The sequence below is a fragment of the Agelaius phoeniceus genome, chromosome 31 (assembly GCF_051311805.1).
Source record: "Agelaius phoeniceus isolate bAgePho1 chromosome 31, bAgePho1.hap1, whole genome shotgun sequence".
NCBI classification, from domain to species: domain Eukaryota; kingdom Metazoa; phylum Chordata; class Aves; order Passeriformes; family Icteridae; genus Agelaius; species Agelaius phoeniceus.
In genome coordinates, this window is record NC_135295.1 from 6,089,704 (window position 1) to 6,117,470 (window position 27,767).

A 27,767-nucleotide genomic window follows, 5' to 3' on the forward strand; every position below is an offset into this window, starting at 1 on the left:
GGTCTCAGGTCTCGTGGCCTGGCTGGCATATGACTTTCTCCTACAGGGCTAGACAGGGGGGTCTTTTCTTCAGTGGTCTCCCAGTGATGATCGTGAGGCAGATGAGGGATATTTCAGACAGACTCGCACACCAGTCCACATGGCTGGCAACACCGGGATGGCCATGAAGGTGGTGCTGCTCCTGTGGGATGAGTGCCCTGGGCATGGGCCTGAAAGCCTGGGGATGAGGAGGGGAGGGAGCAAAGGGGGGCTGCAGAGTCCCCTGAGGTCCCAAGTGCCGGCAGTGCCAGTCTGTGTTAGCCACAGTGGACATTGGTAGGACTGGGGATGTAGGGTGACTTTGGGGACAGGAACAGGGGGCAGGAATTTGGGGATGGGGATTTGGGGACAGGAATGTGGGGACTGGCACCTTTGGGCTCCGGTAGCTGTGGTGGTGGGGTGGGGGACAAGGGAACTGGGATGCAGGGACAGAAGGGGACGAGTTCCTGTTCCCAAGGTATCTGTGCCACACAGATGTGGTGCACAGGTGGCTGTGACACAGAAATCTCCCCCTGATTTGCCAAATCTTTTGGGGGCCACCTCCACGCACTTTCTCACTGTTGTCCCCATGGGGACACTTTGGGGACAGCCCCCACACCCCGTGACCCATGTGCCTCTGTCCCTGCAGTGCCACCCTCACCCAGCCCTGTCCCTTCTCCCTTCCAGCCCAGACCCTCGGCCTCGCTGGTGAGTCCACAGGGGGATGCCATGGCCCCACCCTGCTGTCCCTAGCCCCACACTGGCCCTGGCAGGCTGGTGTCTCCTGTCACCCACAGGTGCCCAGACCAACCAGCTCCTGGTGGAGCCCCCTTGGAGACCTGTGATGCTGTGGGACTGGGTGACACTGACCTGCCAGGGCTCAGCGACCGCCGGTGCCACGACCTGGTACAAGGACGGGCAGCGCTGCGGGCAGCAGGGACCTGACCATTTCACTTTCACTGAGAGTGGCACCTGTGAGTGTGACAAACCCGGCACCAGGTTCAGCCCCCCTGTGACTATCTTAAATGGTGAGGGAGGTTTGGGTTGGCACCCACGGGGACCCCAAGGGCTCTGGGTGGGCTCCGCGCCATGGGTCACCTCCTGGTGTGACCAGAGCCCATCCCCTGCTCTGGGGACATCCCAGATCATCCCAGACCGGGGGGATCCCAGTGTTGGCATCGGGAACCCTGGATGCACTGGGTGTGACCCAGTGGGGAGGTCTTGGTGCCATGGGATGTGACAGGATCCCTCTGTCCCCCAGACGGGCTGGTGCTGCAGGTGCCTACGCAGGCGCTGCTGGAGGGGGACACGGTGACCCTGCGCTGCTCGGTGCAGGTGGGCTTATCCCCTCTCACCTTCACCTGGTTGCACAACGGGCAGGAGGTGGCCCGGGGTCCCCTCCTGGAGCTTGGAGACATCGATGTGGGACATTTGGGCACCTACCGGTGTGTGGCCACCAACCAGCTGGACCTGCAGTGCGTGTTCCAGGCACCCAGCACTGAGCTGGTTGTGGCTGTGACACTGCAACAAAGGTGGGGTCACACGGGGTCATCAGGGAGTGCAGGACACCCAGGGTTCAGGATAACCCTGATGTGTCCCCTTCTGTTACTTGCAGTGGCCACAAGGGTTGGTGGGGCCCTTTTGTTCCTGCTCCTGCTCGTGGGTGTCATTGTAGCCTGGCGCCCGTGGCACCACCTGGGTGGGTGACAATGGGGGGACAGGGGTCCTAGGGATTTGTAGAGACCCCCAAATTTGGGGAGCAATAGGGCAGCACGCACAGCCCCATATTTGTGACTTTTGCTGGGGGTGCTGATGGGGTTTGGGGAGCTGCTGGAGGGTCCTGCGGGGATGTTGGGGGTTCTTTCAGGGGCCCTGGGGGTAATTGGAGGGGTCTCTCTCCCTGCTGGGCTTCGGATATTGAGGCTGAGTTGGTAGGGGGCACTGGGGAGGTTCATGAATTCTGGGAGCTCCAGAGATGTTTGGGGGTCCTGAGAAAAATTGAGGGTCCTGTGGGGGTTCAGCAATCATGAGAGGGGTCAGAGCCGGGGGAACCCCCACAGTCACCCCTCCCCTCTTTGCTTTGAAGCTGCCAGGAAGCAGCAAGAAAGGTGAGTGGGGGTCTCAAACCACACTCTCCCCTTTTACCACAACCCCCAAGACCTCCCATTCCCTCCCCCACATCCCCTTTATTCCCTCAGGGCCCCCCCGGATCCCCCAGCCCCCCCAGAGGAGGGAGAGGTGCTGTACACCCACGTCGTGGTCACCAAGAGGGCAGGGGGTGAGTACGGGGGGGACACACGCAGAGGGACACGTCACCCACCAGTGTCACCCCACCCAGATCCCACAGCCTGTGTCTCTTGCAGCGTTCCCCCGTGCCACCACCCTCCAGGATGCCCAGGTGACCAACGCGGAGCTGCCGGGACCCCAGGGGCGACCGCAGGAACCCGGTGACATCTATGGGAATGTGCTGTGACACTGGGGGGAACTGGGGGCACTGGGGGTCCCCACCCATGGGCACCCACTCGTGTCTGTGCTGCCACTAAAAACTGCCCCAATCCCTCCCCGTAGGGGCACAAAGATGCCAAAGAGCTGAGAGAAGAACAATTTCCTGAAACAGCAACAAGAGAGAATGAAACCAACAGAAACCACAACAAGGTTGAGAGTCCAAATGGTCACGCGTGGACCGATTTCCCGGGAAAGCCACACCGAGGAACAAACCCCAGATGTTTCCCTCAGCATGTTTCTCCACCAGAGGAACTGGTAGGGCCCTGGACCTTCCTTGCTCTGGTGGCCAAAGCAGCCTTCAGGAGGCTCTGGATTCTCTTGTTCCCTGTCCCTAACCTCTCCTCTGCTGTGTTCCCCTCATGATGATCTCACAAAGGCCCAAGGGGCGTTCTGGAGTCTCCCCTATTGCCAGGGTAGTTGGGATCAAGCCATGGTACAGAGCAGGTTGTCAGAGACAGGAAAATTTGATGAATGGAGACATTTTGGAACAGCTGTGTTTGGCAGGGGTGGGTCAAGGCTTTCATTTAAATGACAAATCTCTGTCAAGGAAAGAGGGAATTTTCTCAGAATGGAAAGAAGACCCATGTCTAAAATTTTTTAAATTTGAAAAATGATGAGGCTTGCAGGCCAAAATGTGGGAAAAGAAATAATAGCTCTATACCGGGAAATTTATAAAGCAGAACAGAAGAAAACAACACAAGCCCAGAACTTTCCCTCCTGCTCAGCGCGGTTGGTTTTTGTGGCAGTTATAACCGTGGCCAGCAGGGGGCGCTGCAGGGAGCACTCCCGGCCAGCAGGGGGCGCCCCGCTCCAGCTCCATCCCCTCAGGGGCCATGGCAGCCTCGGGCGGGAGGCAGGAGGGCAAATCGCTCCTTTTGCAAACTCACGGCCACCAATCGGTCCCAGCACCACCACAGGCAGTGGGCAGAAGCCGCCAAGGCAGCAGGTTGGATCCCAGTGCCCACTGGCAGCGTAGCAGTGTCCCGGGGCCAGGCACACGCCCTGTGAAACACCCGCGACTGCTCTCCATGATCCCGAATGGAAGGAAGGCAGAGCCTGACCCCAGGCAGGTCTCGGGTCCACAGCAGCACCTCTGGTGGCTTTACACCACAATTCCTGCAAACCCTCAGCCTTTCACACACGTGAGGAGGGCAGGGATGGAGCAGCTTTGGGGACACCTGGAATCCAGACAGGGTCACTCCCCACAATGGCCAGAGCTCCTGCTCGATATTTTCACACTTTTCTCTCTTATCTGATGACCACAGCCTGAGGCCAAACATTCTTTCTATGAGGTTTCAGAAGGCCGCAGGTTTTGTTCAAAATGAAGGCCCACTTCAGCTTGTTAAGCAGAGAGTTGTTGTCTTTGCACTAGTTCTGGGGCTCCCCCAGTCCCTTGTTGAGAGGGACAAAATGATCACTTGCTGCATTTCTGGATTGATTCCCTCTCAGCTACCCCTGCAGGGGCAGTTTAGAGCCAGCCCTGCTCTGAAAACCATCAAAGGCCCTCACAGAGCCACTGCTTGGGCTCCCTTTGGGCTTTGTGCTTCTTGCAGGGCTGAGCAAACCACAGGCAGGCCTTCTCCCTCATAGAATTCTCACCTCTGCAGCAACTCTAAAGCTGCCAGAATCAAAGCCAAGGGGGCAGGGGAGATCCTCATGTTCTGGCTGCCACCTGGTGCTGGGCAGAGCAGGGCTGGGCAATGGCCATCCCTGTGCAGTGGGGCTGGGCCATGGCTGGGCCCCGGCTGGGCCCGAGTCTTAAATGGACACCCCAACAACATCAGCCACTCCACAATACACATCACTGTCCCAACACTAACAACATCACAATATTTAATCAACAATATCATCAATAATGTAATATCAATTCATATCATAGCCAGCAAAGGTCAACTTCCATTAACTTGTTTCTCACAGTACATATTATTAAAGAACTCTTATTCCTGTTCCCACATCTTTGCCTAAAATCCCCGTAATTTCAATGTTACAATAATTCAGAGTGATGGGGGTTGTATTTTCCATTCCAATGGAGGTTCCCACCTTGTTCAGCTGCCTTGACAGTGCAGAACAAAGAAACACCATTTCTGCCTGTTTAACAAAATAGTTGCATTTTTGTCTCAGGAGCAGGGAACCAGGTCCTGCACCCCTTTGGAACTGGGACGGGCACCAGTAAGCCACCTCAGTGGGAGCACTGGGAGGGGGATTGCAGAGCCACTAAGCACACTCGGGTTAAGAGGAACAAATCTCAATTTGATTTATGTCTTAACATATGCTACACATGACTGAATAATTACTCTGTGGTTGTCCACATGCTGGGAACCCTGTCCCTGGCGAGGCTTCACACAACAGGGAATCAGGGGAGAGAAAGCTTCAGTGATCTGGCTGTGAGTGACCCCCACTGGCTGGTGGGGCAGATGCCCGGGAAAAATATCTGTGAAAAAATGCCCGGGAAATCCAGCTTTGGGAGGAGCCTTTGCAAATCAAAGCAACAAACTGTGACACAACAGGAGCCTTTTGCTTTGGGTTTCTTGGAGGGATCAGGGGCTTGCTTGGAGGGTCCACTTGGCTCTCCTCCCCTGTGGGATTGACATTCTCTGAACCTGGGAGAAGCAGTGAGAGAATCAAAGAATGATCCAAAGAGTTCTTATCTCAGTTACTGCTCCTGTGTTTTTCACAAGTGGAATGCATTGTGGAAGATTGTTTACCTGAAGGGAATTGGTAATTGGATTCTGGTGTGAGTGTTTTGATTCACTGACCAATTGAATCCAGGTGTGTGTGTGTGGGGACTGTTGGCTGACAGTCATGAGATTGTGTGCAGTGGAGTGCAGTTGAGTGCTTGGCAGATTCAGTTTAGATGTAATGTAATATGGCATAGAATAATAGAGTATAATAAAGTAAATAATTAGCCTTCTGAAAAGATGGAGTCAGATGCATCATTCCTCCCAGTTGTCAGACTAAAATATCACCGATACTCCCCCTCCTCACCTTTTCCTCCCGGTGGTCCTTCTTCCCTGTCCGCACCCGTTCTTCCCTGCTTCGCTGCTTCCCCGAGGCAGCTCATTCCTGCTCCTCCTGGACGTTCCTTCATTGCTTCCCCGATGGAGCGGATGCTGCCTGCACCCACCGCCGCCTCTGCCGCGTTTCCCACGCTGCCCACAGCCCCGAGCCTGCTGCACCTGCCCACGGCAGCCCCAGCCCGCGGCAGCCAGCCCAGAGCCACCGGTGCCCAGCACCAGCCCACAGCCAGCCCACAGCAGCCCCTGCAGCCATCGCTCGCAATGCCAGAGACACGCAGGTGCCGTCTGTAATGAGTTAATGTCTTAGTTTGTTCATCAAAACTATAGAAGGGGGAAAAGCCAATAGTAGAAAACCCGCAAGAATAGATGTGACCAACTAATATGTTGCAAGATGAATATAACGGGCTAATATAACGGGCTAAAATAACTGTCATAAGGCTTAAACCACAAACTGTCAGAAGCTATTATGTTGAAAGGCTAACTAAGCAAATGTGTAACTATATGTAGATATGTGCCTATATATGGTAAAGGCTATTGTGAGACCTTGAGGAAGAGGACGGGAGCCTTTGTCCAGGCGACCACCAGAAGGTAGAATAAGACCCCCTAGCAACTATCGGCGCAGACGCAGAGAACACCGGAAGGCCACCCAACAACAACAGATAAAAAGGAGGACTGAACTGCCAAGTGGCGTGGGCTGATGGTGGAGCGGTGACTCCTCGGCTACACCCAGCACTCCTGGCTGGGTGCAAGCCTTTTCTTGGCTGCACCCAGCGCTGTAATTTGCCTATTATCTCTTGCTCTATCAATTAATAAATTACAATTTATTTGGACTCACTTGTCGGTGGTTGGTTCCTCACCGCAACTTATAACACCGTCCTTGGAAATCACGCCCAGCCACTCACAAAAGCCATGTGGGCTCGCCCTGGCTTGCAGCACACACACTCCATCTGCCGAGCTGATGCCCACAGAGCGCCCGGGCTTCTTGCGGTAACGCTGTCCCTGTCTTCTTTTCTCTCTCTGTCCTTTTCCCTTTCTACTGCCTTCTCTGCCCCTTTGGTAAGAACCCTTACCCTCCTTTACCAATAAACAGTTCTCAGATATAATATTGCCGTGTTTGTGCTTCATTTTCATCCGAGAAACCTTCCAGCAAGAATCCTCCCTGACTCCCCCTTTTACAGTGGGATGGGACAGGGGTAGTGGGAGGGGGAATGGGGAAGCCCTGGGTGTACTGCAAGCACAGTGGGGAGAGAATGGGGCAGTCCCTGAGGGTACTTGGGCACTTGGATGGGGCTGGGGAGCCCCTGCAGGTATGAGCAAAGGGATGGGGGAGCCCTTGGGGGTAGTGGGAGAGGAAATGGGGAGCAGAGGGTGCCCTTTGTAGCCTCACCCTGACCCATGACCACCTCCCTTGGAAGGATGGGCAACCACAGGAGCCACAGAGGGAGCACCCCCAGTGTCACCCAGTGCCTCCCGCTTCCCAGAGCATCACAACTTTTGGTGTAGATTGTCATAGATGTCACTGGGCTCCCACGGTTGCCTTTGCAGCTCCATGTACATGGCCTGAGGATCCTCCAGTGGGGGTGCCAGGGGGTCCTGGGGGGCCCTGTGGGAATAAGGGGGTGTGTGGAAGGGGATGGGAGGTGCTGGGGGTTTGGGTAAAAGGTGTATCATGGCTGGAGCCTGCACCCACCTTTCCTGGTGCTTCCTGGCAGCTGCAGAGGAAAGAGGGGAGGGGTGACTGTGGGGTCCCCAGGGCCCTGACTGCTCTCAGGATTCCTGAACTCCCATGGGACCCTCAATCTTCAACAGGACCCCCATGCATCCCTGGAGCCCCCCAGAATTCATGAACATCCTCAGTGCCCCGAATCAACTCAGCCTTAATTACCAAAAGCCCAGGAGGGACAGAGACCCCCCAAACACCCCCAGGGCCCCTGAAAGAACCCCCAGCATCCCTGAACAACCCTCCTGCACCTTCCCAAGCTCTACAGCACCCCCAGCCAATGTCACAACTCTGGGATTGTGAATGCCACAATCTCGTTCCCCAATTATGGGGCCTCTACAGTCCCCTGGGACCCCTGTCCCCCCATTGTCACCCACCCACACGGTGCCACCAGTTCCAGGCCACAATGACACCCACGAGCAGGAGCAGGAACAAAAGGGCCCCACAGACCCCTGCAGCCACTGCAAGAAACAGAGGGGGACACATCAGGGTCACCCATGACCCCAGGGGTCCTGCACTCCCTGGTTACCCTGTGGGACCCCACCTGTGTCCCTGTGTGTCCCTGTGTCCTGCGGTGTCACGTCCAGGGCACAGGGGGTGATGGTGGAATTGGCCCCGGGCACTGCGGGCACAGAGACAGGGCTGAGGGCACAGGGAGGGGCTGGCAGCCGGTGTGGGGGGACAGGGATGGGGGATGGGTGTGATGGGGGATGTCAGGAATGGGGTCATAACACAGAAGGGTGTGGGCACAAGGGAAGTAATAGAAGGACCAAGGAAATTTCTGTTTGGGACTTGGAGATGGCCAATCAGGGGACCCAAGGTGTCTGTGGGGCTCCCTGTGCCCATCCCGCACTCCCTGTGCACCATGACATGGAGCCTGGTGCTGCTTTTCCCCAACCCCACCCCCCCTCAGGGTGCAGCTGGCAGCTGTAATTCCCCGAGTGGGAGACCCCCAGGGCGGGCAGCAGCAGCTGTGGGGACCCCTGCGGGTCTCCCACCATCTTCCCATCCCGGTAGAACACGTGCAGGAGGGGGGCTCGGGGCCGCAGGGGGCTGGGGGTGCTGAGGAAGCTGAGAGTCAGGGGGGACCCCAGGGTGGGCTCTGGGGGACCCTCCAGCACTGGCACCGAGAAGAGCTCTGGGAAGGAGAGGGGAGAGGGAATTTCGGCCCCGAGTCCCTGGGGAGGAGCTGTGGGGGTGTCGGGGTGGGGACTTTGTGGTGCTCACCGTGCACTGTCACTGTCACTGGTGGTGACTCCCTCCACCCCCAGGATCCCACCTTGCCCCTGCAGCTGTAGTGGCCACTGTGGCTCAGCTGCAGAGGGGACAGGGACAGCTCAGCGACATTGGGGAACACCGCCAGTTCCTTCCCCTCCTGGTAGAAGGACACCGAGGTGACCGTGCTATTCCACCAGCCCCGGCAGCGCAGTGTCACCGTGTCCCCCTCCAGCAGCTCCCGCGCCAGCACCTGCAGCACCAGCCAGTCTGGGGGACAGAGGGGATTCATCACATCACAGGGATCTCAAGGGTCCCGCTGACATCGGAACCCTCACTGAGTCACACCCAGTGCACCAGAGGTCATCAATTCCACAAACAGGGTCCTCTCGCTCTGGGATGTCCCCAGAACAGGGGATGGGCTCTGGTAAAACAGGAGGTGACCCATGGAGCGGAGACCACCCAGACCCCTTTGGGTGCCCGTGGGTGCCAGGCTGGGGACAGCCAAACCCCCCTCACCTTCTGAGACAATCACAGGGGGGCTGAGCCCAGTGCCAGGTCTGTCACACTGGTAGGTGCCTTTCATGATGACAGTGACATTGGTGCGTCCCTGCTGCCCCCAGCGCTGCCCGTCCTTGTACCAGGTGGTGGCACCGGTGGATCCTGAGCCCTGGCAGGTCAGGGTCACCCAGTCCCATGGAACTGCTGGTGTCCAGGGGGGCTTCACCAGGATCTGGGTGGTCTGGGCACCTGTGGGTGACCGGGGACACCAGCCTGCCAGGGCCAGTGTGGGGCTGGGGACAGTGGGGTGGGGCCATGGCATCCCCTGAGGACTCACCAGCGAGGCTGAGGGTCTGGGCTGGAAAGGAAAAGGAAGGGACAGGGCTGGGTGGGGGTGGCACTGTGCGGTCAGAGGCACGGGGGCAAGGGGCAGTGGGGGCTGGCCCTGAAAAACGTCTCAGTGGGGGCATTGTTGTGGCACAGATGTCTCGAGGACAGGGACCCCACAGCCCCCCTGTGCCCCCTCCCCTCCCTATCCCCAGGGTGTCAGGCCCGTGCCCGGGGCACTCACCCCACAGGAGCAGCGCCACCTTCCCGGCCATCCCGGTGTCCCCAGCCATGTGCACTGGCTGTCACTCGCTGCTCTGGCCACCGCTCCCCTGGCTGGTGGCTCTTGGGATGAAGGGGAAGGAAGCGAGGTCACGTCCGTCCCCATGCGTAGGTGGCCCTTGGTGGGGGCAGGGTGGCCACAAGATGGGGACAGGCTGTGGGCAGGGTGGGGACAGCCTGGGGACATGGTGGGGGATGCCATTGCCAGGAGTGGGGGGCTCAGGGGATGTGGGGAACCAAGGATGGGTGTCCAGGAGAATGGGAGTCCACTGCAATTGGGCTTTCCATGCCTGGTGGGATTCAGGGATGGGGGTGCTGTGGGAACATGGTCCCCAAGGATTTGGGGTCATGGTGTGTGGGTGCCAGGGCTGGGGGTGCATGGGGGAAAAAGGGGACCCTCGGGAATAGGGGTTCTGGGGAAGAAGCAGCCCATGGGAGGGGATCAAGGCAATGGTGGGGCTGGGCAATGTCAGTCCTGGGATGAGGGTCCCCAGGGAGGAGAGACCAAGGCAATGGGGGTCCCATGGTTGGGTTCCCAGGGGAATGGGGGGTGCCATGGATGGGCAGTGGCTGGGTGGGCACGGGGGTCACAGCTCCTTCCTGGGGTGCCTCAGATTTTGGGGTGACTCAGAGCCCAGCACAGTCCCCACCCTGGGGCACCCCATGGCTCTCCTGGGAGGTTCTGTGTCTCTGCCCCACACACTCCTGGGCTTTTTCCTGTCTCCCCACATTTCCTGGCTGAACCATCCCAGGGAACAGCTGGGAGAATCCCAGGAAGGGAAAAAAGGGGTTGGGGGGTGCAGGCAGTGGTTTCAGGGCTGTGGGGGATGGGGCTCTCTCTCTGTGACCCCCCAACTCTTTCTCTTTCCTGCAGCGGTTTGTGCTGAGGCAAGGACATGAATTCTGTCCAGGGGGCACATCCAGAGGGGTCCAGCCTTTAGGGAAAAGGGCAGCTCTGCTGTGCTGACTCCCGGGTCTTGTCCCAGCCTCTTGTCCCTGGGAGCTCCTCCTCGTTCTGGGGTTGCCACATCCTTGGGGATTCCTTTCCCAGAGGTGGCACATCCTGGGGTCCGCTGTCCTGGGTGGGCCTTGAGCATTCCCGCTGTCCCCAGTGGGGCCCTGTGACCTCTGGGGTGCCCAAACTTAAGGAGGCATCTTTTATGACCTTGCCCTGATGATGGTAAATCCCAGGATCAAGCTGGTTGAATTCCCTGATGCCCAATTGCTTTGGACAATTTTGGGGTCATATTTTGGTCTCAGATTTTGAGATGACTCAGAACCCAGCACAGACCCCATCCTGGGGCACCCCAGGCTTGTCCTGGGAGGCTCTGGGTCTCTGCCCCACAAATCCCTGGGCTTTTTCCTGTCACCCAAATTTCCTGTCTTAGCAATCTCAGGAAACACTTGATGCCCAACTGAGTGTGACAAAATTATACAGCCATAGAAAAAAGGCATAAATCTTTTCCTATACCATTATTTTCCCAATAAAAAACAAACTCCTCAAAAATGAAGGTATAAAATGCTCTGGTTTATAGAATCCTTTTAATCATTGCTTTCCCAACAAGAGGAAATCAAAACACAATTAACACACAAATAAGTGGAAATAAAACCACGATAAAACCGCAAACAAATCACAGTGAAATGAGACTTTTTGGTTCCCTTTAGCAACCCCCTGCTGCATCCCACAGCAGCGTTTGCTTGTGGATAACACAGAGGGTGGAATCTCCCTGAGTGTCCAACAGTTCCATGGGATTGCTCCCTGCCTGCTGGGCAGCAACCCAGCACCTAAGGAAGACTTTTCTTGGGCCATATTAAGGAACTCTCCCCATTTTGCTCATTCCCACCCTGAAACTTGATTGACTTCCCATGGAGGAAGGGGAGAAGCTCTGTCCATGCTTGGGACAGTGCACAGGAATCTGTGGAAATGCCCCTGTGTGCCTCAGGGTCTGATTCCCTGGTAAATCCACTCCAGCCTGCCCTGAATTCCTCTGCCTGGGCCCTGCCTGCTCCTTCTGTGACACCCCTGTTCCGCAGCCCCTCGTGTGCAGCCCCTGCTCAATATTTCCACACTTTTCCCTATTATTTGGCAGCAAGAGCCCAACGCAAATATTAATTCCATGATGTTCCAGAAGTCTGCAGGTTTTCTTCAAGAAGGAGTGTTCCAGTCAGTTTGTTGAGCAGATTGTTTTTGTCTTTACAGTAGTTTTGTGGTTTTCGCAGTCCCTTGGGCAAGGGACAAAATGATCAATTGCTGCATTTCCGGACTGGTTCCCCCACAGCTGCCCTGCAGTGGGGGTTTCCAGCCAGCCCTGCTCTGAAAACCATCAAAGGCACTCACAGAGCCACTGCTTGGGCTTCCTTTGGGGTTTGTGCTTCTTGCAGGGCTGAGCAAACCACAGGCAGGGCCTTTTTCCACCCACAGAATTCTCACCTCTGCAGCAGCTCTAAAGCTGCCAGAATCAAAGCCAAGGGGGCAGGGGGGACCCTCAGGTGCTGGCTGCCACCTGGGGCTGGGCAGAGCAGGGCTGGGCAATGGCCATCCCTGTGCAGTGGGGCTGGGCCATGGCTGGGCCCCAGCCTTGCATTGACAGGGGTCCCCAGGATGTGCCACCCCTGGGAAAGGCACCCGGCCAGGAATGTGCAGGGACATTTCTGGAACTGCCACCCCCTGGGACAGGACCCCCCATGCCAGGATGTGTCACCCCTGGGACAGGATCCCCCCAGGACAGGAACCTCTGGATGTGCCACCCCAGGACAGAACCCCCCCTTTCCCATCTGACTCTCAGCACAAACGGCCTCTTCCTTCTTGTCCAGGAAAAGGAAAGTGAAAGTTTTGAGGGGGCACAGCCCAACAATTCCATCCCCCCCAGCCTGCCTACCCTTCCCTGCATCCCCTGCTCCCCATTTTCCCCTCCCCTGGGTCCCCCCAACCCATTCCCTGCTCAGGTGCTCCCCGGGATTGTTGAGCCAGGAACAGGGGCAGAGTGGACCTGGCACAAAAGTGAGGAAAATAAGGAAAGAAAAGCAATAAAAACACAAAAAAATCAAGGACAGTGGAGGGCACAGAGGCAGAGCTACCCAGGACCCCCATGTGATGCCTGCACAGGAAACAAGCATCCCAGGGGGGCTTTGCTTGCTCTGGGTCACACCAAAATCTGAGGCACCCAGGGAAGGAGCTGAGACTCCTGTGCCTATCCAGCAGCTGCTCATCCCTGGCACCCCCATTGCACTGGGAATCTAAACATGGGATCCCCATTCCTTATGTCCCCTCATCTCTGGGACCCTCATCCCAGTACTGACATTACCCACGATGTCCATGGCCGAGCACCCCATTCCCTAGGAACCCTCTCCTGTTCATTCAATGCCCTGAAATCCCCCTTCCCCCATGACCTTGGTTCTCTCAGGAATGCCATTCCCACGGGACCCCCATTCCCCCAGCATCCCCATCTCATGACCCCAAATCCTGGAGCCCACGCTCACCTGGGACTCCCATCCCTGAGTCCCCCAGCCCTGGACACCCCCAGACCCATGACTCCCCCTCCTCAGGAACCACATTCCCCTGGACATCCATCCCTGGCTCCCTACACCCACCAAGCCCCCCACTCCTGCAAACCACATCTCCCACCATGTCCCACCCACCCTCATCCCCATCCTGTGCCCAGCTTGTGGCCACCCTGCCCCCACCAAGGGCCACCTACGCATGGGGACGGACGTGACCTCGCTTCCTTGCCCTTCATCCAAAGAGCCGCCAGCCAGGGGAGCGGTGGCCAGAGCAGCGAGTGACAGCCAGTGCACATGGCTGGGGACACCGGGATGGCCGGGAAGGTGGCACTGCTCCTGTGGGGTGAGTGCCCCGGGCACGGGCCTGACACCCCAGGGATGGGGAGGGGGCACAGGGGGCTGTGGGGTCCCCTGGGGTCCCCAATGCCAGCAGTGCCAGTCCATGTTACCCACAGTAGACCTTGTTGGGACTGCGAATGATGTAGGGTGGCTTTGGGGACAAGAACAGGTGGCAGGGATTTGGGGATGGGGATGTGGGCACAGGAATGTGGGGACTGAGACCTTTGGGCTCAGGTAGCTCTGGGGATGGGGACAAGGGAACTGGGATGCAGGGACAGAAGGGAACAAGAGCGGTGAGGATGTGGCCATGGGGATGGGATCATGGGGATGGCATCACGGGGGTGGGATCATCAGCTGTGTCCGTGGTGTCCTCGATCCCAGTGCCCAGGGTGTCCACAGTGTCCCCATGTTCTGCCTCAGCCCAGGGTGGCCTCAGTGTCCCTGTTCCCAAGGTGTCTGTGCCACACGGATGTGGTGCATGGGTGGCTGTGACACAGACATGTCCCCCTACCTCTCCAAATCTTTTTGAGACCACCCACACACACTTTCCCACAAGAACTGCTGTCCCAACAGGGACAGTTTTTGGGGACAGCCCCCACACCCTGTACCCTGGTGCCTCCTTCCCTGCAGTGCCACCCCCACCCAGCCCTGTCCCTTCTCCCTTCCAGCCCAGACCCTCGGCCTCGCTGGTGAGTCCTCAGGGGATGCCATGGCCCCACCCCACTGTCCCCAGCCCCACGCTGGCCCTGGCAGGCTGGTGTCCCCTGTCACCTGCAGGTGCCCAGACCAACCAGCTCCTGGTGGAGCCCCCCTGGAGGCCGGCGGTGCGGTGGGACCGGGTGACACTGACCTGCCAGGGCTTGGGGGCCACCAGTGCCACCACCTGGTACAAGGACGGGCAGCGCTGGGGGCAGCAGGGACGTGACCGCCTCAGTGTCACCAGGAGTGGCACTTACACATGTGACAGACCCGGCACCAAGCGCAGCCCCCCCGTGACAGTCTTAGATGGTGAGGGTGGATCTTTAATGATCAGGGTGGCCCCTGAGAGGTCAGGGTGGGTTCCACTCCATGGGTGGCCTCACACCCCTCCTGTGGCGAGAGCCTTTGCCCTGCACACAGGGACATCCCAGTGCAGCCCAGTGCACTCCAGAGCACCCACATGTCCCTGGTGCTATGGGCACCCACCTCAGAATGGTCTCATCAGTAAAATGTGTCCTTCCTGTCCCACAGACCCACTGGTGCTGCAGGTGCAAGAGCGGGCACTGCTGGAGGGGGACACAGTGACACTGCGCTGCCGGGGCCGGCAGGAAAACCATCTCAGCAGGGTGCGATTTTACCGGGAGGAGAAGGATCTCGGGGGGTCCCTCAGGGGAACCGAGCTGTCCCTGTCCCCCCTGCAGCTGCACCACAGCGGCCGCTACCGATGTGAGGGCTTGGTGGGGTCCTGGCAGTCCCGGTCAGCAGCAGTGACAGTGACAGTGCAGGGTGAGCACCCCCATGGCTGGAACTCCAATATCTTGACAAACCCAAAGCCACTTCCCAGTGGATTCAGAGCCACAGTCCTCATGTCCCCTCTCCTTCCCAGAGCTCTTCTCGGTGCCGGTGCTGGAGGGTCCCCCCACACCCACCGAGGGGTCCCCCCTGACTCTCAGCTGCCTCAGCACCCCCAGCCCCCTGCGGCCCCGAGCCCCCCTCTTGCACGTGTTCTACCGGGACGGGCAGGTGGTGGGGGGCCCACAGGGGTCCCCGCAGCTGCTGGTGCCCGCCGTGGGGGTCTCCCACTCGGGGAGTTATGGCTGTGAGGTGCACTCCCAGGGTGGGGCTGTGCGGAAGAGCAGCGCCCGGCTCCGCGTCACGGTGCGCAGTGAGTGCGGGGATTGGCACGGGGAGCCCCCACAGCCTCCTTGGGTCCCCCACACTGCCTGGCATCGCCCAGCCCTCCCTGATGCCTGCTCTGGGCTACCCAACCTTTCCCGGATCCCTCCCTGGCTCCCACCATCCTTTCTTGGGTCCCTCACCAGGTCCCCCAGCCCCTACATGGGTACCCCCATCCTTCCCTGGCACCGTTTCCGTGTCCTGCCATTGTTGCCCCGGGTCCCTCCCCAGGTCCCCCCATTCCTGGCTCGTGTTTCCCTCCATCCCATATTGGGTCCCCTCACCCCTCCCTGAGTCCCATCACCCCTCTCTGAGGTCTCCACACATTCCCCAGGTCACACCATCCCCTCCCTGGGTCCCCCTACCTGCCCTGGTGTTGCCCACCTCCCTCTCCAGGTGTTCACTCCCTGATCTCCCAATTATCCCTCAGGGTTCCTTTCTAAGCACACCCCCCCCTCCATCTCTGCGCCCGCTCTCCATCACTGGAGTTCCCCTGCCCCTCTCTGAACCCCCTGGGTCCGTCACTGTCCCCTGGTGTCCCCCTCTCCTGCAGGGGTCCCGCCCTCAGGGGTGCCCCTGTCAGCGCAGCCTCCCGGGGGACAGGTGGCACTGGGGGACAGCCTGGTGCTGAACTGCTCAGTGACCATGAGAACAGGTCCCCTGTCCTTCTCCTGGCACCGGGAAGGCTCGGGGGCACTGCTGGGCACCGGCCCCCGCCTGGAGCTGTGCCACATTGGGGACAATGACAGCGGCCAATACCGGTGCCGGGTCAGTGACGGGGACAGCGTGGCCGAGAGTGACCCCATGAATGTCACCGTCCTGGGTGAGCGGGACCCTCTGGCTGGGGATGAGCCCACCCAGAGCACTCCCCTCCCACCTTGCCACGCGCCAGCCCTGTCTCTGTCCCCACAGTGCCTGTGGCCAATGCCACCATCACTCCCAGTCCCCAATCACACCAGGTGCACGCAGGTGACAACGTGACCCTGAGCTGGTCAGTGCAGGTGGGCTCTGCCCCTGTCACCTTCACCTGGCTGCACAACGGGCAGGAGGTGGCCCGGGGTCCCCTCCTGGAGCTCAGTGACATTGAAGTGGGACATTCGGGCACCTACCAGTGCGTGGCCACCAACCAGCTGGGACAGGACGAGCACCGCGTGTTCCAGGCACTCAGCCTGGCCCTGGAGGTGACACCTGGCTCACCCTGGGTCACAGGTGGGGTCACACAGGTGGGATCACCAGGGAGTGCAGGACCCCTGGGGTTCAGGGTGACCCTGATGTGTCCCCCTCTGTTTCTTGCAGTGGCTGCAGGTGTTGGTGGGGCCCTTTCCTTCCTGGTCCTCCTCAAGGCTGTCATTGTGACCTGTCGCTGCTGGCACCGTGTGGGTGGGTGACAATGGGTGGTTGGGGGACCTAGCGAGCTGTAGAGGCCAACAGAATTGGGGAACCATAGAGAACAACCCACATACCGCGAATTGTGACTTTGGCTGAGGGTCCTGTAGGGTTTGGGGAGGTGCTGGAGGGTTCTGCAGGGATTCTGGGGGTTCTTCAGGGGCCCTGGGGCTGTTTGGGGGTCTCTGTCCCTGCTGGGCCTTGGGTTCTTGAGGGTGATTTGTTTGGGGCCACAGGGAGGTGCATGAATTTCGGTGGGCTTCAGGGATTCTTGGGGGTCCTAAAGGGAATTGAGGGTCCCGTGGGGGTACAAGATTCCTAAGAGGGTTCAGGGCCCTGGGACCCCACAGTGACTCCTCCTCTCTTTCCCCTGCAGCCGCCAGGAAGCAGCAGGAAAGGTGAGTGGGGGGCTCAAACCACACTCTCCCCTTTTACCTCAACTTCCAAAGACCGCCCATTCCCTCCCCACACATGCCCTCTATTTCCTCAGGGTCCCCCTGGATCCCCCGGCCCCCCTAGAGGAGGGGGAGGTGCTGTACACCCACGTTGTGGTCACCAAGAGGGCAGGGGGTGAGTACGGGGGGGACACACGCAGAGGGACACGTCACCCACCAGTGTCACCCCACCCAGATCCCACAGCCCGTGTCTCTCGCAGCGTCCCCCCGTGCCACCACCCTCCAGGATCCCCAGGTGACCTACGCGGAGCTGTGGGGACTCCAGGGGCGACCCCAGGAACCCGGTGACATCTACGGGAATGTGCTGTGACACTGGGGGGAACTGGGGGCACTGGGGGTCCCCACCCATGGGCACCCACTCGTGTCTGTGCTGCCACTAAAAACTGCCCCTCCTGCTCCCCGTGGGGGCACAAACATCCCAAAGGGCTGAGAGAAGAAGAATTTCCTGAAACAGCAATGAGAGACAATAAAACCAACAGCAACAGCAACAAGGTGCAGAGTCTATATGGGCAAAAAATGAACGATTTCCTTGGCAAGCCACCAAAAAGGAACAAACCCCAGACAGTTCCCCCAGAAGGTTTCCTCCACCAGAGGAACCTGGCAGGGCCCTGGACATTCCTTGCTCTGATGGCCAAAGCAGCCTTCAGGAGACTCTGGATTCTCTTGTCCCCTGTCCCAAACCCTCCTCTGCTGTGCTCCTCACAGAAGAATGTCACAAAAGCCCTGTGGGGTTCCCGGAGCCTCCTCCTTTTCCAGGGCAGTCGGGATCCGGCCATGGCACAGGGTGGGTTGTCAGAGACAGAAGTTTGATGTCTGGAGACATTTTGGAACACCTCCATGTGGCAGGGGTGGGTCAGGCCTGGCATTTGGTGAGACAGGGCCCCATCTGTCTATCAGTCTGTCAGCCATGGTGCACTGGGACAGTGTGACGCTCTGCCAAAGCCAGCTCCGGAGTGGCCAGGTGACCAGAAGTGCCACATGGGAAGAGGGCCCTTGGTGGCCCAACTGCTTTAAAGGGCAGAGCATAAGGTAGCCAAGTCACTGACTGTGTCTCCTCTTGGGCTGTCTTTCCCATCCAGGCTGGAACCCAAGAGTTGACATCTCATTTAAATGAGAAATATCTACCAAGGAAATTGGGAATGTTTCTAGAATGGAAAGAAGACCCATCTCTAAAACATTTTTTAGTTTCAAAAATGATGGGGCTTCCAGGCAAAAGTGTTGGAAAAGGAATAATAGCTCTGTAGTAGGAAATTTATAAACCAGAAGAGAAGCAACAACAGAAACCCAGAACTTTCCCTCCCGCTCAGCGCTGTTGGTTTTTGTGGCAGTTATAACCGCGGCCAGCAGGGGGCGCTGCAGGGAGCACTCCCGGCCAGCAGGGGCCGCCCCGCTCCAGCTCCATCCCCTCAGGGGCCATGGCGGCCTCGGGTGGGAGGGAAGAGGTGAAATCGCTCCTTCTGCAAACTCACGGCCACCAATCGGTCCCGGCACCACCACCGGCAGTGGGCAGAAGCCGCCAAGGCAGCAGGTTGGATCCCAGTGCCCACTGGCAGCGTAGCAGTGTCCCGGGGCCAGGCACACGCCCTGCACAACACCTGCGACCGCTCTCCATGATCTCGAATGGAAGGAAGGCAGAGCCTGACCCCAGGCAGGTCTCGGGTCCACAGTAGCACCTCTGGTGGCTTTACACCACAATTCCTGCAAACCTTCAGCCTTTCACTCAGATGAGGAGGGCAGGGATGGAGCAGCTTTGGGGACACCTGGAATCCACACAGGGTCACTCCCCACAGCACCACCACGGCCGCAGGGCCGACCCCCTGCTCGATATTTTCACACATTTACCTCTTTTCTGGAAGCCAAACCAGAACACAAATGTTCTTCCCATGATATTAGAAAGGGCTGCAGGCTTGACACAGGTAGGAGGATGGACCCAGGCAGGTTGTTGAGCAGATTTTTGTGGGATTTGCAGAGTTTTTGGGGCTCTCTCAGAACTTCCTGCAAGGGATAAAATGATCAATTGCTGCATTTCCAGACTGGTTCCCCCACAGTCGCCCCTCTAGGCAGGGGTTTCCAGCCAGCGCTTCTCTGAAAACCATCAAAGGCCCTCACAGAGCCACTGCTTGGGCTCTCTTTGTGTTTTGTGCTTCTTGCAGGGCTGAGCAAACCACAGGCAGGGCCTTTTCCCCCCACAGAATTCTCACCTCTGCAGCAGCTCTAAAGATGCCAGAATCAAAGCCAAGGGGGCAGGGGGGACCCTCATGTCCTGGCTGCCACCTGGAGCTGGGCAGAGCAGGGCTGGGCAATGGCCATCCCTGTGCAGTGGGGCTGGGCCATGGCTGGGCCCCACCCTTGGATGGCCACTGGCTTCAAGGAGCAGGAGTTTGGGAGCTCCTTCCTGCCTGGGGCTCCACTCCCCAGCTGCTCTTGCTGGCGCAGATCCTGCAGGGGACAAGCAAGAATGGAAATGTCTGGATCCCTCCGGAGCTGCCGTCCCCCAGGACAGGAGCCCCTTGTCCAGCATGTGTCCCCCCTGGGACAGGATCCCCCCAGGACAGGAGCCCCCTGGATGTGCCCCCCCAGGACAGAACCTGCCCCTCTTCCCCTGCCCTCTCCCCCGTGACAAACGTGTCAAACACCCTCTTCCTTCTTCTGCAGGAGAGAGAAACTGAAAATGTTGGGGGTGTAAAAGCTGGAACCCCCATCCCCCACAGCCTCCCCAGCCTTCCCTGCAGACCCCTCACCCCTGCTTCCCCCACCCTGGGTTTCCCCCTTCCATTCCCTGCTCAGGGCCTCCACAGGATCATCAAGGCACGAAATTGAGGGTTGTGAAATTGAGGGGTAAAATTATGGAAGTGGAAATAAAGAGGGGAAGACTCCCTGAGGTCTATGGGGACACAGACCTGACCTTCTTGGAATCTACCTGGGGTGATGCTCCCAAATCACAAGCACCCTGAGGGGACTTTGCTGGAGCCAGCCAGGGAAGGAGCTTTGACTCAGGGGCTCACAAGGCCACTGCCTATTCCTGGCACCCTCATTCCCCTTGAAATCAAACATGGGAGCACCATTCCTTATGTCCCACCTTGCCTGGGACCACCATCCCAGTAATGCCATTCCCCAGGATCTCCATGGCCCAGGACCCCATTCCCAAGGAACCCTCTCCAATTCATTCCATCCCCTGAAACCCTCCTTCCCCCAGGACCTTGATTCTCCCAGGACCCCCATTCCCACAGGGACCCCCATTCCCCCAGCATCCCCATCCCATGACCCCAAATCCCTGGAGCCCACGTTCCCCTGGGACTCCCATCCCTGAGTCCCCTCCCATCCCTGGGACCCCCCAATTCTCCTGGACACCCATACCTGGGTCCCCAAACCCACCAAATCCCCCACTCGTGGGAACCCCATGTCCGGCTGTGTCCCACCCAGCCTTGTCCCCATCCTGTTCCCAACCTGCCCACAGCCTGTCCCCACAGCCACATCCCCATGATCCTGTGCTTGTGGCCACCCTGCCCCCACCAGGGGCCACCAACACATGAGGAGTAGACCTGACCTCGCTTCCTTCCCCTTTGTCCAAAGAGCCACCACCCAGGGGACAGCCACCCCCGGCAGCGAGTGACAGCCAATGCACATGGCTGGGGACACCAGGATGGCCGGGAAGGTGGCGCTGCTCCTGTGGGGTGAGTGCCCCAGGCATGGGCTTGACACCCCAGGGATAGGGAGGGGAGGGGGCAGAGGGGGGCTGCGGGGTCCCCAGAGGTCCTCAAGGCCATCAGAACCAGTGCATGAGGTGACTGGGCTCGTGGGGTGGCTTTGGGGACAGGGGAAGGGGGACAGGAATGTGGGGACAATAACAGGGGGTCAGGGATTTGGGGAGGCAACATGGGGCAGGTGGGGGTGACCTGTGCCAGCACGGGGTGGCTGTGACATCCCCAGTTCAGGGGTGCCCACAGTGTCCCCATGTCCTGCCTGAGCAAGGGGTGCTGCAGTGTCCCTGTCCCCGAGGGGTCCATGTCACACAAGGACACTTTGGGCACATCCCCCACACGCCATGGCCTTCTGCCTCTGTCCCCATGGTGCCACCCCCACCCAGCCCTGTCCCTTCTCCCTTCCAGCCCAGACCCTCGGCCTCGCTGGTGAGTCCTCGGGGGATGCCATGGCCCCACCCTGCTGTCCCCAGCCCCACACTGGCCCTGGCAGGCTGGTGTCCCCTGTCACCCACAGGTGCCCAGACCACCCAGCTCCTGGTGGAGCCTCCCTGGAGGCCGGCGGTGCCGTGGGACCGGGTGACCCTGACCTGGCAGGGCTCGGGGACCGCCGGTGCCACCACCTGGTACAAGGACGGGCAGTGCTGGGGGCAGCAGGAACGTGACCACCTCATTGTCACTGAAGGTGGCACCTACACGTGTGACAGACCTGGCACCGGGCACAGCCCTACGGTGACAGTCTTACATGGTGAGGGGGGTTTGGATGTCCCCAGCCTGGCTCCTATGGGGACCCCAAGGGCTCTGGGTGGGCTCCGCTCCATGGGTCACCTCCTGGTGTGACCAGAGCCCGTCCCCTGCTCTGGGGACATCCCAGAGCATCCCTGTGCATGGAGACTTCTCTCTCACAATGGGCGGCTCCTGGTGCCTCCTGGTGCCATCATGACCCTCCTGATGGCCCTGGTGTGACAGGACCCCTCTGTCCCCCAGACTGGCTGGTGCTCAGGTGCCAGCACGGGCGCTGCTGGAGGGGGACATGGTGACACTGCGCTGCCGGAGCTGGCAGAACAAACCACTCACGGATGTGTACTTCTACCATGATGGGAAGAAAGTGGAGGGGCTCCATGATGGGACTGAGCTCTCCCTTTCCTCCCTGCGGCTGCACCACAGTGGCCGCTACCTCTGCGGGGGCCGGGTGGTGTCACAGTGGAGAGAGTCAGAGCAGGTGACAGTGACAGTGCACAGTGAGTGCAAGGATGGGGACAGGGAAGCCCAACATCCTCTGAGGGTTTCCCCACCACTGCCTGAATCCTTCATCCCTCCCTTTACTCCTCTCTGGGTCACCCCAAATTTCCCAAGTCCCTCTTGGTTTCCCCCATGACTGCCCAGTTCCCCCTGCAGATCCCTCATCCCTCTCTTTGTCCTCCCCAGCCCTCCCTGGATTCCCCACCCCTTCCAAGGTCCCTGCTCCACCCTCTGGTCTCTCTGCCTTCCCTGGGTCCTCCCATCTCTGAACCCCAAATCATTCCCTGAGGCTCCTCAGTCTCTCGTCTGGTTCCCCATCCCTGCCTGGGTCTCTCCCCCTTCCCACGGGGTCTCGCCATTGTCCCCAGGTCCCAACGTCCCTCCCAGGGTCCCCTTCTTCTCACTGGGATCCTCTCTGCTCCCCTCCAATCCCCTTCTTTCCCCTCCCGTGTCCCACACCCCCCCTGGGTCCCCAATCCCTCCTGTGTCCCCCCATAGGGGTCCCGCTCTTGGGGGTGTCCCTGTCAGCACAGCCCCCTGGGAGACAGGTGACACTTGGGGACAGCCTTGTGCTGAGCTGCACGGTGGCTGTGAGAACAGGTCCGCTGTCCTTCTCCTGGTTAGCAGGGCTCATGGGCACCTCTGGGCTCCAGCCCCCTGCCTGGAGCTGAGCCAGGCTGGGGACAATGACAGCGGCCAGTACTGGTGCCGGGTCAGCAACAGGGACAGAGAGGCCAAGCGTGACCCCATGAATGTCACTGTCCTGGGTGAGCAGGACCCTTGGGCTGGGAGTGACCCCACCCACAGCATCCCCATCCCACCTTTCTTTGTGCCAGCCCTTTCTCTGTCCCCACAGTGCCATTGGCCAATGCCACCATCACCCCTGGTCCCCTGTCATACCAGGTGCGTGCAGGTAACCCTGTGACCCTGTGCTGATCTGTGCAGGTGGGCTCAGCCCTTGTCACCTTCACCTGGCTGCACAATGGGCAGGAGGTGGCCCAGGGTCCCCTCCTGGAGCTCAGGGACTTCGATGTGGAACATTGGGGCACCTACCAGTGCGTGGCCACCAACCAGCTGGGACAGGACGGGCACCGTGTGTTCTGGGCACTCAGCCCTCAGCTGGCCCTGGAGGTGACACCCTGGGTCTCAGGGCGGGTCACACGGGGTCACCAGGGTTTTCAGGACCCCCAGAGTTCCAGGTGACCCCATTGTGTCCCCTCTGTCCCCAGCAGTGGTTGTGAATGTCGGCAGGACCCTCCTGTTCCTGCTCCTGCTCCTGGCTGTCATCGGGGGCTGTCACTGGTGGCATCACCAGGATGGGTGACAATGTGGGGGATGGGGGTCCTGGAGTGAGGGGAAGCCCCCGGAGTGGTGGCAGAGTTTGGCAGCACCCAGGGCCCCTGAGCTGGGGGACACTTAGCCTGCAGTGACTTCAGCTGGGGGTGCTGGGGGGTGTGGGGGCAGTTTGGAGGGTCTTGCTTGGGCTCCAGTGTCATTGCTGTGTTGTAGTGCGTTCTTATATTTTGTAATACTTTGAAGTAGTTTGTTTTGTATTCCCATATTTTTCCCAAATGGTTTATCCCAGACTGTACCCCCCCCCTTCCTTTTACTTGTGTTATCCCTCTCCCGGGATGAGATCATCCCCAAAACCCCCACCCTGGCTCTCTGTCAATCACTCAGCATCCCATCCCCCCTATCCAGAAGTTTCGGTCCAAGTCATCGAGTGATTAGCCAGAGGTTTGGGGTCAGCCCCCCAAGTCCTGCCCCATACGCTGTTTTGTATGTCTATTCCCCCAGCACCCATCCCCCAGAGATACCTATTGGTTGGTAAATGTTATCTACTTTTGGTTTCCTCCTCCCTTTAAATGTGACCTCCGGACATCCCCCGGGGCTCTCGGCAGGAGGCTTCCTGAGGTGCAGGAGCTCCTTCGGGACTCCTTAATAAAAACCTTGGATTATCCCCTGCTGGGAATCGGCCCCTTCTCTTCTACCGATGTCTCTGCCGTCTCTGCTGCAGCGAAGGCAACCAGCCTGAGTGCCCTCAGCACCCTCGGGGCACAGAGAGTGTCTCCCCGCAGTCGGCCGTGTTGGGGCTGCACCCCCCAGTCTCTGCCAACTCGGATCTGGCCCAGAGACTTTGAGAGGCCTGCAGAGAGACTGAGACATCGCTGGGTGGGCTTTGTGTCACATTGGGGTGGCACTGGGAGCTCCTGAAGGATTTGGGGAGCTCCTGGATGTCTGTGCAGGGATGTTGGGGGATCTTTCTGGCATCCTGGGGGAGTTTTGGGGTGCCTCTCTCTGCCAGGCTTGGGGTTCTGGGGGCTCAGAGGGTTGCGGACACCGGGGGTGTTGGGGGCCCTGCGGTGGTGCAGAAGTTCCAGAGGATTCAGGGGTGCTCAGAGTGTCTGGGGAGAATCAGGGATCTGGTGGGAATCAGGGCTGCAGTGGGGATTTGGGGGACCCGTGGGTGGTTGGAGCTGCAAGGTCCCAGGAAGGTTCAGGGGTCCCGGTGTCCCCTCGGTCACCCCCTCCCCTTTCCCTTGCAGAACCCAGGAAGCTCCAGGACAGGTGAGTCAGGGCTTGGGCTGGGACTCCCCTTTTCCCTTCCCCAGACTACTGAGCCCCCCCCTTATCCCCACAGGACCCCCCACTGGAGGAGAGGGCTGTGCTCAACACCCACATCATGGGCACTGAGTGGGCAGTGGGAGAATTTGGGGGGGACAGGGACACGTCACCCACGGGTGTCACCCTCACCCAGGTCCCCACAACCGGAGTCACTCTCACAGCCCCCACGGGGGTCCCCCAGCCCTGCCCCGCCTCGGGATCCCCAGGTGACCAACGCGGAGCTGTCGGGACCCCACAAGGGACAGTGGGACCCCTGTGATTACGAGAGCGTGCTGTGACACTGGGGGCACTGTGGGCACTGGGGGCACTGGGGGTCCCTGCCCCAGGGAATTCCCTGTGTGTTCCCCCCCTGGATCCTGTGCTCCCATACTCAGGGGTTGCCCACAACCCCACAACCCATGTGGGGCTGCCCAGAGCTCCTCGTTCCAGTGCTCCCAGTGCTCCCAGGGGCTCCCCATTCCCTCCCCCAGTGCCAGGGGGTACAGCACCCCTGTCCCTCTCATTGGACCCAAAATGCAGCTTTGTGATTAAACTGGGAGAAATGGTTTTTGTTTGTTCAGCTCTGCCTGACGACCACGGGATTGAGGAGGGTCCCAGTCAGGTTGTTGAGCAGATCATTTTGGGATTCGCAGGATTTTTGGGGCTCCCTCAGTCCATTGGGGACAGGAACAAAATGATCAATTGCTGCATTTCCGTACTGGTTCCCTCACCCCTGCCCTGCAGCGGGGAAGGAGCTGCCGCTCCCTGTTTGTCCCCTCTCGGGGTGACACAGACCAAGGGCTCGGGCACCTGTGGCGGTGCCGCCCCGTTACCTCGGGCACCGATCCGGCAGCTGCCGAGCCCCTCGGGCCCACCCCAGCTCAGCCCATCCCCGCCCGGTGCCCAAAGCCCGCACCCGGCGCTCCCCGAGCGGCGTCTGATCCCCGGAGCTGCTGCGGAGCCTCGGCCAGGGGCACCGGGAGGGCGGAGGGGCCCGGGGACCCCAGGGAGGATCCCCTGGCGCTGCGGGAGCGGAGTCCCGGCCTTGGGTCACTGTCGCCGGTCGCGGCTGCCATCGCACTGCGAGAGCCGGGACTGTCCCAGGCTGCAGGGACCGACGGTGTTGCTGTGTCCCGAGGGGGGATTTTGGGGTCTCACCCCGTCCTTTCCGGGACCCCTTGATCCTCCATCCCCCCCGCACCTACGGGGCTGTTGGGGACGTTGGGGACTGCGCCACTCGCGCCGGGGGCCGTTGGGGACATCTCGCGACAGCCGCTGCCGCTGCCCACGGCCGGGCCTGGCGGCAATCGTGACATCCGCATCCCCCAATGGTGACACGCGACAGCCGCCCCTGCCCGGGATCCGCCTCCCTCCATGCCGGGGACACCCCGGGGTCCCGGGCCCCCCAAAACCCTCCTGGGGACACCTCGGGCCCCCTGACCCCCCCGGTCCCTCCCGGGCTCGGCAGAGGCTCCACAGAAGTTTCGGGGCTCAGAGCCTGCCCGGGGAGCGCCAGGTACGGGGTCGGGCACCGAGGGGGCACCGGGAGGGGAACCGGGCAGGGCTGGGGAGGGGGGATCTGGGCACCGGAAGGATTTTGGGAGGATCTGGGGAGATTTTAGGGTGATTTGGGAGATATGGAGGGCATTTTGAGGTGATTTAGGATTATTTTGGGGGCCATTTGGGGGATTAGGAGGGGTTTTGGAGTGATTTTAAGGTATTTTGGGGGTGATTCAGAGGTGATTTTTGGGAAGTGTGGTGAGATTTGGGGTGATATTTGGGCAGATTTTGGAGACTTTGGGGTGATTTGGGGGATTTAGAGGATATTTGGATATTTTGTGCAGAATTTGGAGGATGTTGGGGTGATTTGGAGGATTTTGGGGCAATTTGGGTTGTAGGCATTTTGAGGAGTTTGGGGGTGATTTTGGGTTGATTTTGGTGGATTTTCATGGGATTTTTATGGTATTTTGGGGGGGATTTTTACGGGATATTTTTGTGGGCTTTTGGGAGAATTTGGAGGGGATTTTGGGGTCTCACCCCATCCTTTCCCACAGCCCGAGGGCCGCTCCAGCCCCATCGTGCTGCTCCATGATGTCACCAATGTCACCACCGCCCCCAGAGCGCTGCCCTCGCTCTGGGACAAACCCAAAAGTATCCGAGTCATCACCAGGACCTGATCCAGGAGCTCATGTGAGGCTCCCAAAATCCAACATTTTCCCCCCAACATTTGCTATTTCCCCCCTCCCCCGCCAAAATCTAGGATTTTTTGCCCCAAAATTCGTGATTCTTTCACTGAAAATTCAGGATATTTTGCCCCAAAATTTAGGAATTTTTTGCCCAAAATTCAGGATTTTTTCATTGAAAAGTCAGGGGTTTTTTTCCTCCAAAATTCAGGATATTAAAAAAAAAAACCCGGATTTTTTTGGCTGAAAATCTGGTGGTTTTTCCCCCCAAAATCTTGGATATTTATCCCCTGTCAGTGATCTTGGCCCATGTCCCTCAGAATTCCCAGGGATCGACCCCTGGCCTCGCTCATCATCGGCACCGATGAATTCCAGCGGATCCAGGAGGAGGCTCAGCCTCCGCGGCAGCTCGCGGATCGGCTGCGGATCCTCAAATCCCACCAGGACGCGGCTTTTGAGGGCATCTCCTGATTCCCTGAGCCCCAATTTCCCAATCCCAAATTTTCTGATCCCTCTTTTCCTGATCCCAAATTTCCCAATCCCACTTTTCCTGATCCTGATTTTCCCGATCCTGCTATTCCTCATCCCGAATTTCCTGAGCCCGATTTTCCCTATCCCAAATTTCCCAATCTCCATCTTCCCAATCCCAAATTTTCTGATCCTGCTTTTCCCGACCCCACTTTCCCTGATCGCACTTTTCTGATCCCAACTTTCTCCCAGTCCCGATTTTCCCAATCCCACTTTTCCTGATCCTGATTTTCTGGATCCTGTTGTTCCTGATCCTGATTTTACTGATCCAGGTAATTCCCCGAGATGTCCTTGGGAATGTTGCCAAGAATGGCTCAGGGAATGTCCCTGGGAATGCCTCGGGATGTTCCAGGGATGTCCCCAAAATG

At 59.1% G+C, this 27,767-nt stretch overlaps 1 protein-coding gene and 1 pseudogene across 1 annotated transcript; both read left to right on the top strand.

The window, feature by feature from the left end:
* Positions 1–862: 862 nt before the first annotated feature.
* LOC129133529 (Fc receptor-like protein 2) lies at positions 863–17,451 on the top strand. The gene is made up of 14 exons (XM_077191934.1): positions 863–1,046; positions 1,280–1,550; positions 2,105–2,126; positions 13,329–13,410; positions 14,094–14,114; positions 14,203–14,433; positions 14,656–14,910; positions 15,011–15,289; positions 15,854–16,123; positions 16,213–16,509; positions 16,597–16,680; positions 17,063–17,084; positions 17,177–17,256; positions 17,342–17,451. Exons 1-14 carry the CDS (start codon positions 863–865, stop codon positions 17,449–17,451), a joined length of 2,208 nt encoding a protein of 735 aa, XP_077048049.1.
* Positions 17,452–20,784: 3,333 nt separating this feature from the next.
* Positions 20,785–27,342, top strand: LOC129133526 (high affinity immunoglobulin gamma Fc receptor I-like; annotated as a pseudogene).
* The last annotated feature ends 425 nt before the right edge of the window (positions 27,343–27,767 follow it).